The sequence below is a fragment of the Gekko japonicus genome, unplaced genomic scaffold (assembly GCF_001447785.1).
Source record: "Gekko japonicus isolate JY-2015 unplaced genomic scaffold, Gekko_japonicus_V1.1 scaffold2889, whole genome shotgun sequence".
NCBI lineage: Eukaryota > Metazoa > Chordata > Lepidosauria > Squamata > Gekkonidae > Gekko > Gekko japonicus.
Window position 1 is genome coordinate 36,457 of NW_015164282.1, and position 15,129 is coordinate 51,585.

Here is a 15,129-nt window from a genome sequence, read left to right on the forward strand (position 1 = left end):
TGGACACATGATTTTTTTTACTGATTTTTTTTTGTGCACACCCCCTAATTCCAAATAAATGCAGGTTTCACAATTATTTACTTGAATCCCAATATCATATCAATATTGGGATTTAGGAATATCAGGAAATACCAATATCAGGAAATACCAACACCTGAGGCTGCCCTGACCAGGGAGGGGCAGCCAGGGAGGAAGAGCCAGACTACTTGTTCAGTGCTAGAGAAAGGGGACCCAAGGTGAGGCGTTAACAACAGTGCAAAAGAGAATACAGACATGACTATAATCCCATTTTCAGGGACATCGTGTTCACTCAAAAAGATGCCTCACCGATAACAGGGCCCAGTGCCACAGGAGCCTCCGCCTGAGACCCCGGAAAGCTGCTGCCAGTCTGAGTAAACAACACTGGCGTTGAAGGGCTGATGGGTCTGATTCCCTATAAAGCACTTCCGCGTGTTCATGTGAGCCGGATGCTCTCTGCCTGGTGCCCACTCACTTCAGACACCTGGCTGGCTGGCTGGCTGGCTTCTTGTTGGTTTGAGGCAGCCGGCCATGTTATAGGAGCTGGTGGCTCTTGCTTGCCACCTTTGAGCATCAGGTGCTTTTCCCTGTGGATTTTCCGTTAATCTTATTCTACTGTGGGTTTGGGAAAGTGTGTGTCCTCCTCACGGGTCCATGTGTATGGGACCCAACCTCTCAACTTTTGCCTAAGCAAAAGTAGGAAAACCTTTCTTCGGCCACCTCTCACTCCTTGGAGCGGCTGTCTTAGGTTTGACACCCATCGTAAAAGAAGGCACCCAATCCAGGCAATGGCCAACACAAGTGCCAGTTAAAGAATATCTGACAAACTGATGAGGTTCCTTACACAAGTCTAGAAGAAGTACTGAGACCCTGAGTATGGTGAAATCAGAGATAGCTTTACTAAAGGGAATAATTATCACACTCAAGAACTCATAATAATATCAGGCAAACAACGCTGTTAATTACTAGAGTGCCTATGATAAGCTGCAAGTAGCCCAAACTCTCACGCCCAGGGTACAACCTGTATCACTAAAGGAGGGGAAAGCAGGAGGCCAACAAGGCAGGACAAGAGGGAGAATCGGGGCCTCCTGGCTGAGTGTTCCAGCAGAGAAACCAGGGCTCAGGCAAGGGGTCCCAAGCATCTGGCCTGTCAGTGACTCAGAAGGTGAATTCAAAGATGCAGAGGCATATCATGCCTGCTTGCCAGGAATAGGGATTCTGCTAATTTTGCAGCAAACATGTCCAACAGCCAAATGTCCTGTTTTCAATGACTATGATCAGATGGGCACTGATCCCCAGATCTGCTTGCCTTAGCTGAAAAGCTGCAACAGCCACTCAAGAGGTTTGCAATTTTCCTATTGTTAATTTTGCGACATTTTCCTGGGTGGTAGGTCAGAAACTGACTCCCAGATTTATTGTGCCTTGAGATTTGTGGACCCTCTTCATGAACACATAATTGTATCCTGAATTGGTAGATTATATTATACACACAGATGGGCACAGAGAGAAAATCGTAAACAGCGAAGTCATAAGAGCTACAGCCATCTCTGTAAAACTAAAATACTGTGACAACTCACAATATCACAATATCTTTAATTGGTGACCATATAATATCAATTTTTCTAAGTTCATTTAAAGCCTACGGTGGTTGAGAAGCTCCTTTGCTGAAGGATGGTGTTAGAGGGTGAGCAGGGAAACGGGCCCCTGAGGGTAAAGCTTACTAGCGCACACATTATTGTTGCCTGGCTTGGGATAGGAACAGAGTTAGCATCTGGGGCTTTTCCACATTCTCATTTTAGGCCCAATCTGCATTTGCTATGTGAAGCTGTTCCGTGCTGCTGTGGTGCCGGCTTCCCATTTGGATCAGTATAAAGCTCTCCTCTGTCTGCATCGGGACGCAAGTTGTTTAGGGAGAGCGCGAGAGAGAGTGGGGAGGAGCGGCCTCCCGGGGGTGCCGGAAGGGCGCTGCGCTGCACTGCGCTACGCTGCACTGTGGGGAGGAAACGGCACCTGCGACCCCCCCCCCGAAAGTAAAAGGGGGTGACCTGGCAGAGGGGGAGGCAGGAAAGATGGAATGAGCTGGGTAAAAAAAACACAAAACACCCAGCAGTTGCCAGGCAGGGTGTTCTGGAGTTCTGCCGCCCAGGAAATAACAAATGGTTCAGGGGTGGGTGTGCTTCCAACCCCCCCCCCCCCCATATGATTGCAAAAAAAAATTCCCTGGCTGCTTTCAGGGGTGGGTGTGCTTCCCACCCCCCCCCCCCCACATATGATTGCAAAAAAAAGTTCCCTGGCTGCTTTTAAATGCAGACAACTGGATTTTCAGCTAACTTGTTTCCCTTTTTGACGATTTGTGTATCTCCTTAGAAAAGATGGGGGGGGGAGCATTCAGCTCCAGTTGTCTGCTTTTTGCTCACAGCGCCTCGACCAGGCTGGCTCACCCACTAGGCGAACTAGGCATTCGCCTAGAGCGCGCTGGCCCTTAGGGGTGCCAAACAGGACCCGCCCCCCCGCCAAAAGCCCATGCAGCCACCGGAGCCGGCTGGCCATGCCCGGGCCCGGGCGTGAGGAGGAGCCGCGCCAAGAGCACCTGGCTGGCTTCCCACACGTCTTTGTGTTGCGCCAAGGCAGCTGCCGCTCCCTGCCTCCCCCGCGGCTCCCCGCCTTCCTCCCGCAGGCTCGCCCAGAGACAGGCAGCCCGCCGGGTGGGGTGGTCTCATGCATGTTGCAGCAGCCGGGGGGGGTGTACGTGCAGCTGCTGGGTGAAGATCCCCTTCCCGTGTCCGGTGCTAGCGATCGACTTGGGAAAATCCGTTTCTCGCTCGGCGTAGCGGAGGGTGAAACCAGGGCTCAAGGGGGAGGAGCCAAGCAGACCATGCGGCTCTCACCTGCCACAAACAACTTCGAAGGAAGCAAACTTCGGCAAGGGGGCACTTTGCGTGCATTCAGGAGTTTTTCCCCTTCTGGTAAAGGGACTGTGTGGTGCGAGGTGGCCGTATTTTACCAGCCCCTCTTGATCTGCCTTCTTAAGAGCAGGACCTCTCTGGCTTCGTAGTGACCTCGGAGTTGCCACTACACGGCAATAAAATGATGCAGACAGCCAATGCTGAGTCAATACAATAGGAAGGCAACAGAGGCATGAAATGTAGACAGGAATTTGTGAGACGATGTGAAATTGAAGGCAAAGTGGCAGGAAAGACCAATGCAGATTGGACCACTCTTAAGTTCCCATTTCTTTGTCCCCCCCATCTCATTCCACATGTGTTTCCCCCCCTCTAGTGGTCAATTTGATATCAAATAGCTTTATTTCCAGGATATCTCCCTGTAGATAAGCTGGAAATAAAGCTGTTTGATGTCCCATTAACCATTACAGGGTGTAGAATGGGGGGCTCCCCCAAAGAAACAGCAGCCTAACAGTGAGTAAGATAAGAATTCAGAAAAAGCCCTAAGTTTGGTGCAGGGCCTGGTTCCTGTTGGGTTTTGTTATTCAGTTGCACAGTCGAGTCCAACTCTTGGTGACCCCATGGACCACATCCCGCCAGGCCCTCCTGCCTCCTGTCATGCTCCGGAGTTTGCTTAATTTCATGTTCCTTGCATCGACAACACTATCTAACCTTCTCATCCTTTTCTGTCCCCTTCTTCTTTGATCATGGTCTTCTCCAGCACCATAGTTCAAAAGAATCTATTCTTTGGCGCTCGGCTTGCTTGCTAGCTGAATCACCTCATGGGAAAATACATCTACTAGGCTTGCTGGCTAAGCTGAATCATCATAGTGAGCTTTACCTGACGGATCATCACTTGGGAAATGTTTTTGAAGTGAGGCCTCCAGAATTGCACACAATATTCCAGGTGTGCCCTGACCAATGCAGTGTATAGCGGGACTTAGTCATCTTGTTATGCCTCTGTTGATACACCCCAAGATTGCATTAGCCTTTTTTGTTGCCACATCACACTGTTTATATTTAACATTTGATCCACCCTTAGCCCAAGATCTTGTTCACACACACTGCTACTCAGAAGTGTATCCCCCATCCATTATGCGTGTTCCTCATTTTTGTTACCCAGATGTAGAACTTGGCACTTATCCTTGTTAAATTGCATCTTGTTCACATCCACCCACTTTTCCAGTGTGTTCAGTTCTTGTTGAATTCTGTCTCTGTCTTGTGGTGTGTTTGCTGCTGCTCCCAATTTAGTGTCATCTGCAAATTTAATGAGTAGCCCGCCCACACCCTCATCCAGATCATTTATAAAAATATTGAAAAGTACCGGGCCCAGAACCGAGCCCTGTCCAGGCACCCCACTGGACACCTCCCTCCATGCAGATGAAATGCCATCGACAACTACTCTCTGAGTGTGGTTCTCCAACCAGTTCCCTGTCCACTTAACTATCCTAGAGTCCAGCCCACAGTCCTTCAGTTTACCCACCAGTACATCATGGGGAACCCTGTCAGAAGCTTTTTAGGGGGTTCCTGTAAGCAAGGAAGGCCTACTATCCAATGCCTGTGTGAGAGAAATATTTTTTGTTATCCAGGATGAGCTGTAGATAATTGATGATATGCTGAAGACTTTTTAGCTGGGAGCTGGAGGAGACAAGGGATAGTCTGTTGCTTTGTCTCTTGGGTTTGTCCTACAGTCGGTGACTCCCTGGGTACCAATCTGCAGGGTTCATTTCCTGCAGGAGCGCACAGGAGCGGAGCTCCGGCAGTAAAGAGCCCAGGGGGTGGGCACATGCAACAAGTCCCACCCCCTGCTTCCAGCAGCCCTCAGTCAGAGCAAGAAGCAGCCAGGTAAGTTGCAGAGCTCCCCCCCCCCAGCTCCATGGTCCAAAACAGACCAGTGGCACATTTAAGACCAAGTTTTATTCAGGTACAAGCTCACCCTCCTCTACAAGGACAGATCTGCGTGTGTGTGTGTCCCCCCCAATAGCTAGCAATCCAAAACAGTCCAGTGGAGCCTGAGCGGTGGGTGTTGCCTTCTGACACACTTCCGGTGATGTCAGGGGGTGTGGCATATGCAAATAAGTTATGCTAATGAGTTATGCTAATGAGCTCCTGCGCCTCTTTTTCTACGAAATGACCCCTGCCAATCTGGCCTTGTCAATCGGTTTCTTTACTTCATTTATAGGGTTGCCAGATATGGACTGGCAACTGGCAAGAGTCCAGCCTGGAGTCAGGATATGGTGAGCACTGTTGGCAATGGCATGATACCAGTTCCAGGGAAAACCTGGAACTGTTATCACACTTCTCCAGGAATCATTAGAAACTCTATGGTAAACCCAAAGGTTTTAAAAGATAACTGTCAGGCTATCAGTAGTCTCCAGAAATCACTGGAAACTCTCTGGTAAACCCATAGTTTCCCGTGATTCCTGGAGAACACTGATAGCCTGACAATGATTTTTGAAAATATCCTCAGACCGCCACTCCAAGCAGCAGTGGGGTTGCTGGTGAGCATTCTTTGGTCATAGTGGGAGACCACCTAGCAACCCTGCTTTATTGAGTGTATGATGCAACAGGTATGAATTGCTCTTACAGTAATTGGACACACATCAGAAGGAAGTCTGTCCCATTAAAATGTACTTGTGCATCTATGGCTGAGCAACTAGATTAGAAGCTACAGTGCTAGCCTGCATTTTCAAGCAGTATACACATTCATGAATCAATTTTATCGCAAAATGCCATAAATGAGCCATTTCAACTGGCAGTCTTCCCAAGAGCAAGTTTTCTTGTGAATATGCACTCAAATTTACAAGAACCAGTACACTAGTCTGTTGCTTGTCTATATCTCTTGTATACCTTCTTTTACTGAAGTACATGCACTCAAAAAACATAAGGAGAAAATCAAACTTAAACAAAATGGAGCTGGATTACCCATCATGGAACAAGAATGTAACTCTATGACATTATGTAGACAACCAGCCGGTGTGAGATTATATTATCTACTCCAGGGGTTTCAAGCATATGGCCTGTGGGCCGGCCATGGCCCCTGCAGGGCTCAGATCTCACCCACAAGCAAGTTCCTTCTCTTGCTTCCTTTTCCAGGCTGCTGTGGCTGCACTGTAGCTTGCTTTCCCCCCAGCTCCCTCAGTGGCTCTGCTTGCTGTTTCCTGCCTCTTGCTTTCTTTCCCACCCCCAGTCTCTCTCTATGTCTCTCTCTCATATACATACACACCTCCCTCAGCAGCTGTTTCCTGTTTTGTGCAGGAGAGATAAAAAGACAAGCCCCCCCCCCTCCCAGCTTCTGCTTTCTTCTCCGGAGCTGCTTCTCTTCTTTTGGGGAGGAAGGGAGGGGGAGGAGAGAGAGAACAAAGTTGGAATCCCATGATAGCTTTAAGACCAACGACGTTTAATTCCAGGTATAAGCTTTTGTGTGCAATCACACTTCTTCAGAGGGAGGGAGGGGGGGTGGATGGATGGATGGATTCTTCAGACAAGCACAATTTACATTGATGAAATTATTTTGGCTTATTCTGATTTTTTTTTAAAAGTTTGGATTTCTCTGATCCTATCTGGATTTTATTTTTTTTTCAAAAAGACCCTGATTAGGAATTAGAACATTTGGATCGGTCCAGAGTTGGGGTAGAGATTTTGAGGATGCCATCATCATGGACTCTGTTTGGGTTTTTAGTTTTATTAAATTATCTGTAGAATTTTAATGTGTTATATGTTTTTATGGCATTATGCCCCCATGTACATCTCCCAGAGCCCAGTAAGCTGGGATAGGGCAATTAACTAACAACAACAACAATCATCATCATCATCATCTTGGAGAGTGGAGTGATTTCAGATGCCAAATAATAATAGCGCACATTGGTAATGAGACAGGAAAACTAGGTCTCAGTTCAGTCCGGGAGTTTGCATTGTCTTGACCTTCATTATCAGTTGCAATTCAGTAGCCTCTCTTTCTAATCTCCCTTTGAAATTCCTTTGTAAAAGCACTGCTACTCTTAGGTCAGCAACTGAATGTTGGGGTTTCTAATGTCCATTTATTCTTTGCATCCTCCTGGACTGAATTCTCCTGGAAGGAGTTGAGACCTAGATTTCCTGTCTCATTACCAGTGCTGGTATCTCCACACCTACTATCCCTCTGCATATCACACCTAATCCAGTCGAGCCTGCTATTGTCATTCACCCTACTATTACCATTCAGCATCTGATTACCATCCAGCATCTGAAATCACTTCTATAAAGTTTATATCTCAGGTACCTTGTGCTACATTTTATGGCACACATGGCCTGGCCCAACAATATGACATTTATCTCAGATCTGGCCCTTGTAACAAATGAGTTTAACACCTCTTGTCTACTCTGCCTTGTACTATACCAGTTGATGACTGATAACAAAAGGATTCATTAGAAGAATCTTTCCATCAACACACACAATTATCATTCCTCCTCACAGTAAGGTGGCCAGGCCCTGATATGATCATGACAGCAGGAAAACCAAGCCTACTACAGAGTAGGTAGTAGTTTCAACCTTCTTAGGGCACTACCCAGATACGTAGAAAAATATGACTATTTTAAAGAAGGAAACAAGCCCCCCCCCCCCAATTTTTTTAAAAAATCTCCAAGCCTTTTTGTAGGACCAGGACTTTGGAAACAGTGAAAAGCTTTGGCAGTGATGAAAGGTTATGTGCGTGTCAATGTATACACACATGGAACTGGCAACTGGGAAGCAGTTTAAGATAGATGAAAGTGACAGCTTGAAAACATGTGGCCAGCTGCTTAGAACTGGCGAAGGGTTGCCATCTTTGGCCTGGGAAATTCCTGGAGATTTCAGGGCAGTGCCTGTTAAGGGGGGAGTTTGAGGAGGCATTTTACCTAGGATCTATGGAATGCCACAGCGTCTGTGCTCTGAAGCTGCCAAGGGAACTGATCCCTGAAGTTTGGAGATCAACTGTAATTCTGGGAGAACTCCAGGCACCACCACCCCCCCCGGAGGCAGGCATCTCTAGCTCTGCAAGAGGAAAGGAGCATTCCAGTCACAGCTTCTGGACAATTGGGGTAATTGGGGGGGGGGGGAGAGGGGGAACATATAGCTGTAAAGTGACCTAATTTAGGCAGTAGTTTATAATAGTCTATAAAACACGCAGGAGTCTACGAGAATAAAAATCACAAAAACAGAGGAAAAAAGAAGAGAGAGCCAAACTGTTTAAAAAGTCATTAATAACAATCCAAAGAGGTGCGGCATAAAGGTGCATGAGGAAAACAAAATGGAAATGGTGGAAAGGATAGTTTTCAAAATAGACTGAAGAAAAAAAGCTATAATAGTCCTCTAGACAGTAACATGGTTAAAGATTCAGGCATATCCTTTTGTAAGGGTGTGTATGTGTTTATTACATTAGGAGTTTCCCTCTAAGGATTGTGTACAATCCTTTGGTACAGAGCTTCCCCTTGTGGACATTTGATGCCAGTCAATGTATACAAACCTAAATCAGATATGTGGCCCGCTTCTAATAGTCTCGGTTCATCCGTGTAATATTAATTTGATTGTTTGTTTAGATTATTAGCCTGCTGCTGCTTCAAGTTGTTGTTGTTGTTGTTGTTCAGTCGCACAGTTGAGTCCGACTCTTCGCAACCCCATGGACCACATCACGCCAGGCCCTCCTGTCTTCCGTCGTGCTCTGGAATTTGCTTAATTTCATGTTCGTTGCATCGATGAAACTGTCTAACCATCTCATCCTTTGTCATCCCCTTCTTCTTTGACCTTCAGTCTTTCCCAGCCTCAGAACCTTCTCCAGTGAGTGCTCCTCATTTGGTGGCCAAAGTATTTGAGCCTCAGCTTCATTATCTGGCCTTCCAGGAAACAGTCAGAGTTTATTTCTTTTAGGATTGACTGATTAGATCTTCTTGCAGTCCAGGGGACTCTCAAGAGTCTTCTCCTGCACCATAATTCAAAAGAATCTATTCTCTGGTGCTCGGCCTTCCTTATGGTCCAGCTCTCGCACCCAGACATTACTACTGGGAATACCATTGCTTTGACCATACGGACTTTTGTTGGCAGGGTGATGTCTCTACTTTTTATTATGCTATCTAGGTTTGCCATAGCTTTCCTCCCAAGGAGCAGGCATCTTTTAATTTCATAGCTAGCATGCCCAAATGAACTACAATAAAACCAGTAAATATTAAAACTCTTTAGAAGGACCTGATGTAAACCATGTCTATTTTACAAATGTAATAGTTTCAACCATTTTGACTACCCTTGTATCATTTGCCAGGGATTTTGGGACTAAGGTGGTGAGAGTTTTCAAGTAAGCAGCCCTGGTTCACTTGCAGAACTACAGTGCCCCCGCGGGGTTCCCTGAGGAGAAGCCACTGTCTGTTAGCCCTTGCAGGTGCCCTGCTTTCAGTGGAAATTGTCAGCAGGGAAATGCTTAAAGAACAACACATCCACTAGCTTGCTGTGCATCCCCTATATCCACGTATTACTTGGGTGGGTGGGTGGGTGGGATGGATGGATGGATGGATGGATTACAATCCAGGCTAGAGAAGGTTTCTCGGGGTTTACAGCCTGAGATGTGCCATGTGAGCTGCCTGTGTTTGTGATCTGGTAGCTGTGAACATGGGCATCAGCTCTAATTCTGGAGGTGGGAAAAGCCCTTGCAGTGGGTGTCTAACTTGTTACATTTCTTTCTTCCAGATATGAAGAGGCAGACAGCTGAAAGCATCTTCAGAGACTGTAAGTTTAGAGGTTTCATGATTGAGAGTAGAACAAAGTCCAGGGGCAACTTTAAGTTCTGGGGATAGGCTTCCGTGTGCAAGCGCACTGCTAGTCATCAGGGTGACCGTGGACTCAAACTTTGTTCGGTTGCTTCAGACCAACACGGCCACCCACCTGAGTCCATGTTTGAGTAAAGGTAAAGGTAAAGGTCTCCCTTGCTCGAAAGCCAGTCGAATCCGACTCTAGGGTTGCGGTGCTCATCTCCGTTTCAAAGCCGAAGAGCCAGCACTGTCCGAAGACGTTTCCAAGGTCATGTGGCCGGCATGACTAAACACTGAGGCGCACGGAACGCTGTTCCCTTCCCACCAACGTGGTGCCTATTTATCTACTTGCAATGTTTTGCTTTCGAACTGCTAGGTTGGCAGGAGCTGTCTTGCAGCACACTCGAGTCTCGAACTGCTGAACTACCAACCTTCCACAGCCTGCAGTTCTGCGTCTTAACCACTTGAGCCACCACATGTTTGAGAGTGTTGGCTATTTTCATGAATCTCCTTAAAGAACTTTCCAGGCTTCTCACAATGATCAGGTCTTACTGGTCAATACATGTGAGTGTAAGTGAGCTTCCTGGGAGCCCGCAATGCTTGAGTTTCCTCATAATTCTAATGTGAACATGGAAAACTGGACAGTAGGTGCCAGCATCCATCTGCATGAATCATTTCTTCACGGGATAAGGTTATAACTCATCATGGCTTTATTTATTTACTTCATTTATAACCCGTGTTTCTCCCCAGTGGGGACCCAAAGCAGCTTACATTGTTCTTCTCTCCTCTGCTTTATCCTCACAACAACCCTGTGAGGTAGGTGAGGCTGAGAGAGTGTGACTGGCCCAAGGTCACCCAGCCAGCTTCCGTGGCACAGGTGGGGATTCGGACCTGGGCCTTCAGGATCCTTCTTCGACCCTTGAACCCCTACATCACTCTGGCTTGGACCTGATGAGATTCTCTTGATGGTTTTTGACTAGGAGGAACTGTTGCTAAGCTAGCAGAGTCAAGCTAGAAGGGGAAGAGAAAATTTAGTGCTAGCCATACTCAGGCAGATGGGAAACTGCTGAACTCCCAGGTTTTGTTACTGTGCTGGGAGCTGGATGAAGGGCTCGTGTCAAAACTCCCTCTGGCTTTATAGCGAAGGGCAAAGTGTGCATAGCCCTTCTGTTTCTAAATGATCCAAGGCTATATTTCCTGTGCATTCCTGGAGATGTTAAGAGGCATGTTTAATACACCTCGACCTCCTTTTCTCCCTGGATGCAAACAGTCTGCGGGCTGCGACACAACCGATCGGCAACGTCGATGGCAAGAGTAGCGGGCGGCGTCAACAGTCTGGAGCCGGGGGGGTGGCCGTGGCAGGCAAGTCTGCAGCGGAATAACATCCACCGTTGCGGCGCCACCTTGATCAGCAACACGTGGCTGGTCTCTGCAGCACACTGCTTCAAAGAGTAAGTTCCCAAATGGGTCCTCTGTGATAAGTGCTGGCCAGCTTGCCGAGCACTGGCTGAAGTATGACGTTCACCATGTGAGACTCTCTGGTGCCATCCCTTGGAAAACGTGGAAGAGGCCTCTGTGCAACAAATGTTCTGAGTGCTCTGCAGAAATCAGCATTTAGACCCAGATTACGTATAAATTCCAGGGACGTGATTGTTTTCTGATTCCTTCTCTTGCCAAAGGCAGTCACAGAAGCTAGTTTTGAGTAGCGGACCTATTCCCGCCTGGTTCTTGTGTCTTTTGCCCACCAGTGGAAATGCACCCTGTTTCTGTGTTGCTGATCCTCATGAAGACGGCAGCTTACGTTGCCAACATAAATTCATTTTCTTTGTTTATATCCCACCGTTCTCACCAATGGTACCCAAAACGGCTTACATGACGCTTCTCCATTTTATCTGCACAACAACCCTGTGAAGTGGGTGAGGCTGGCCCAAAGTCACCCACCCAGCTTCTGTGGCAGAAAGGGGATTCGAACCTGGCTCTGTCAGATCCTAGTCCAACATTCTAACTGCTACACCCTATTGGCTGTCAGAAAATAGGAAGTACCCCTGGTTTCCAAAGCAATCGTTGCCTTGTAACATCAGAAAGGGGACCATACAAACTATTGCAGGAGATAATCAGTGGGATGGAGGGCTTGTCACCTGTTGGGTCTCTGTTGCAAATAACATCCGTCCATGTCTTCTCCCCACACACACACGCACACACATGTGGGTTCTAGCGCCCGGAGGGAGGAGAAATGTTGTGGCTGCACCCAACATGCTGTGTCAGAATAGTAAATTCCAGGAATCTCAGAAGTTTAGGGACCCCTGAGGTGTAAGTTGCACAGATGCGAGGAATGGATACGTCCTTGATCGCATAAGGAATTATGTAGCTCATCGGGAGCTTCTCTCAAGATTAGTCAGTAATATGTTAATTGTGAGCAATTTCAATATTTTAATAATTTGCCATGTGTTGTTATTATTTGTATTGTTTATTTAATTGTCATGCCTCCTTTCTGTTTCACAAGCAGCACTTGTGGCAGCTAAAATGGAGGAAACAATAGTCGTCACGCGGCAGGATGAGAGCTGAAGATGCCATACAACTAACAGCATTCGCACTCAAACCACAAGCCGACAACAACCTCACTCAAGTGCTTTCTTTTTCAGGGCAAGGGAGCCACAAAAATGGACTGTCAGCTTTGGAACCTATTTAAACCCTCCTTTGATGGTACGGTTCGTGAAGAGCATTATTGTTCATGAGAAGTACCGTTATCCAGCCTATGAACACGACATTGCTGTTGTGAAGCTGGCTCAACGGGTGGAGTTCACAAGGGCCGTTCACCACGTTTGCCTTCCCGATGCAACGGAGGTGTTCCCATATAAGATCGATGCTGTTGTGACAGGATGGGGAGCACTTAGTAATGACGGTAAGCCATTGTATTTAGAAGATGACAGTACTTTATATATTTTATCAGTGATGAGACCAATAGAGCCCTGATGGTTCTATCAGACTAGCTGGATCTAGTCAAACCCCCAAAGCTAAGCAGAGTCAGCCCTGGTTAGTATTTCGAGGGGAGATGACCAATGGCAAACCAGCTCTGCTTGTCTCTGGCCTTGAAAACTCCACGAGGGGTCGCCATTCACTGGCTTGTGACTTGACGGCACCTTCCGCTGCCATTACAAGACTGACAGAAAAGAGCAGATTCTTTTTTGCACAAAAACGTTTCAGAGGTCTACGTTGAAAATTTATATAACTAAGTTGTATGCAAACACTTCTGTCTTATCTGTTCTTGGCCCCTTCAAGCACCTGCATAGTTTATTCTTTCATTAGCATACGCCTGGTAGAAAGTTTTCCATATTAGGGGACGGATCCAGATACTGCTGAGGCTTGTGAGAGAAGTGAATGCGGTTCTTCTTTCCCCAGCATCGTCTTGCATCCACTTTGGTTAGAAGAAAAGAGGCTCCTGCTTTGTGCCACTTTGTGATTCCTCTGATCTCCTGAGACCAACCCAAGCAGGGGCTGTTGGGAAAATCTGGGTTGAATCCTGTTTTAGTGACAAGTGGGATTTCCTATGAAAACAGATCTTAACATTTTAGGATCATTGTGACACGTTATCAGATATAGCTACATCTCCCTTATATATAAGAGCAAATGGTGGTGGCACTTCTCTAGAACATTCCATACGCTCCGGAATTGGTTGGCGCCCTGGTGTGTCACTCAGAATCTGTCCCTATCCACTGGCTGCATTAATTGAGTCTCGCCTCCAACATTGTAAACAGTTTGCTGTTCCTCTCCTCCCCCACATAGCCAGTCAGAACACAGAGGTTATTTGCATTTGCAGCCTCATTGACCTTTGCCTCGGAACACAGAGGTTGTTTGCATATGCGACTTGATTGGCTTTTTCCTCTAACATTCTAAACAGTTTGCTGTTCTGAGGTAAAATGTCAGGTCTCACGAAATCAACGGAGTCACGCTTATAGAAAAGGATAACTTTATTGAGGCCATGAGTCACTGAACAGATTCTCTGTTCAAAATAATGTTAATTCACAGAGCTGGAAAGCATAAAGCAAATTCATAATGGTGACAGCCAATGATTATAATTCCCGCTCGAGCCAAAGAGCAGTTTTACGCGCCTAATTCCCTGATAAAGCAACAGCTAGGTTGTTATCATTGCAAAGCAGTTCTCACAGTTTCCCCTCATTAAAAAAGCACAGAGTACTCCGTTCTAACACCTGTGACCTTGAAGCAGATAACGGTACAGTAAATAGCGAGGCATCTTCTTGCAAGCAAGCAGCGTCAAGGCATGCGCATGAGGATAGAAGCAGACCGCTGAAGACGATGAGTGAAACGGGGGGGGGGACATACAGCAAGTACATCATGAAATAAAACATACACAGAGTGTGATCAGGAACATACAATACCATTTGGCAGCTTGCTGACAAATGTGTCCAATCTCCAGGTGGGGGCTGGAGATCACTCAGAATTACAACTGCTTTCCAGATGGCAGAGATCAGTTCCCCTGGAAAAAATGGTGGGCTCTGTATCCTTATATGCTGCTGAGGTGGCCCCCATATGACAGCCAATGTGACGTGACAGTCAAGGCTTCAGAGCACAGGAGAGGCTGCAGGTGTGTGGGGGGTGGAAAGCTGAAGAGTGAGGGGGAAATAAAGGTAGTATGTTGATTGGCGGGGAAGGAGATAGGGTTGCCAACTCCAGGTGGGAAATTCCTGGAGATGTGAGGGATGGAGCCTGGAAAGAATCAGGAGGCGTGGGACCGCGGACAAGTACAAAGCCATAGACTCCATCCTCCAAACCAACCGTTCCCTTCTGGGGAACCATCATTGCCAATCTCCAGGTGAGGGCTGGAGATCACTCAAAATTACAACTGTTCATTAGGTAGCAGAGATCAGTTCCTCTGGAGAAAATGGTGGACTCAGTGTCATCATACCCTGCTGATGTTGCCACAGCAAATTGACACTGAGTGTCCAAGGCTGGGGCACCCGCCCAGAGCCTCTTTCTAGAGACCATTTATTTCCACAACGGGCCTTTTTCCTAGTTAGTAATAAAGCAATTTAAAATGAATCAGATAAATATCTATTTCCCATGTTGTTGTTCAGTCGCACAGTTGAGTCCAAGTCTTCGCGACCCCATGTCCCAATTTCTTTCTAAATATTCTTTAAAATCTTTCCACTCTTCAAAAAAGTCTTTATCTTCTTTATTGTTCAACTTTTTCGTTATTTTATCCATTTCTGCCATATGTAAAACTTTTTGTATCCATTCCCATTTATCCGGTATTTTCTCCTGTTTCCAACATTGAGCATAAATCATTCTTGCCGTAGTAATTAAATACCATAGCAGCGTCTTTTTTTCTACATTAACTTCCTCCATCTTAAGACCTAGAAGTAGTATCTCTGGTTCTTTCTTAAAATTACATTTC

The 15,129-nt window shown here is 46.7% G+C and overlaps 1 protein-coding gene across 1 annotated transcript in view; it reads left to right on the plus strand.

Moving 5' to 3' along the window:
* The first annotated feature begins 2,566 nt into the window (after positions 1-2,566).
* The window catches only part of LOC107108340 (transmembrane protease serine 11E-like), a 21,595-nt gene continuing 9,032 nt past the window's right edge, over positions 2,567-15,129 (plus strand). The window contains exons 1-4 of the mRNA XM_015408766.1: positions 2,567-2,984; positions 9,655-9,693; positions 10,987-11,167; positions 12,359-12,618. Of these exons, the coding sequence (XP_015264252.1) occupies positions 2,567-2,984; positions 9,655-9,693; positions 10,987-11,167; positions 12,359-12,618 (898 nt within the window). The remainder of the gene's footprint in view (positions 2,985-9,654; positions 9,694-10,986; positions 11,168-12,358; positions 12,619-15,129) is intronic.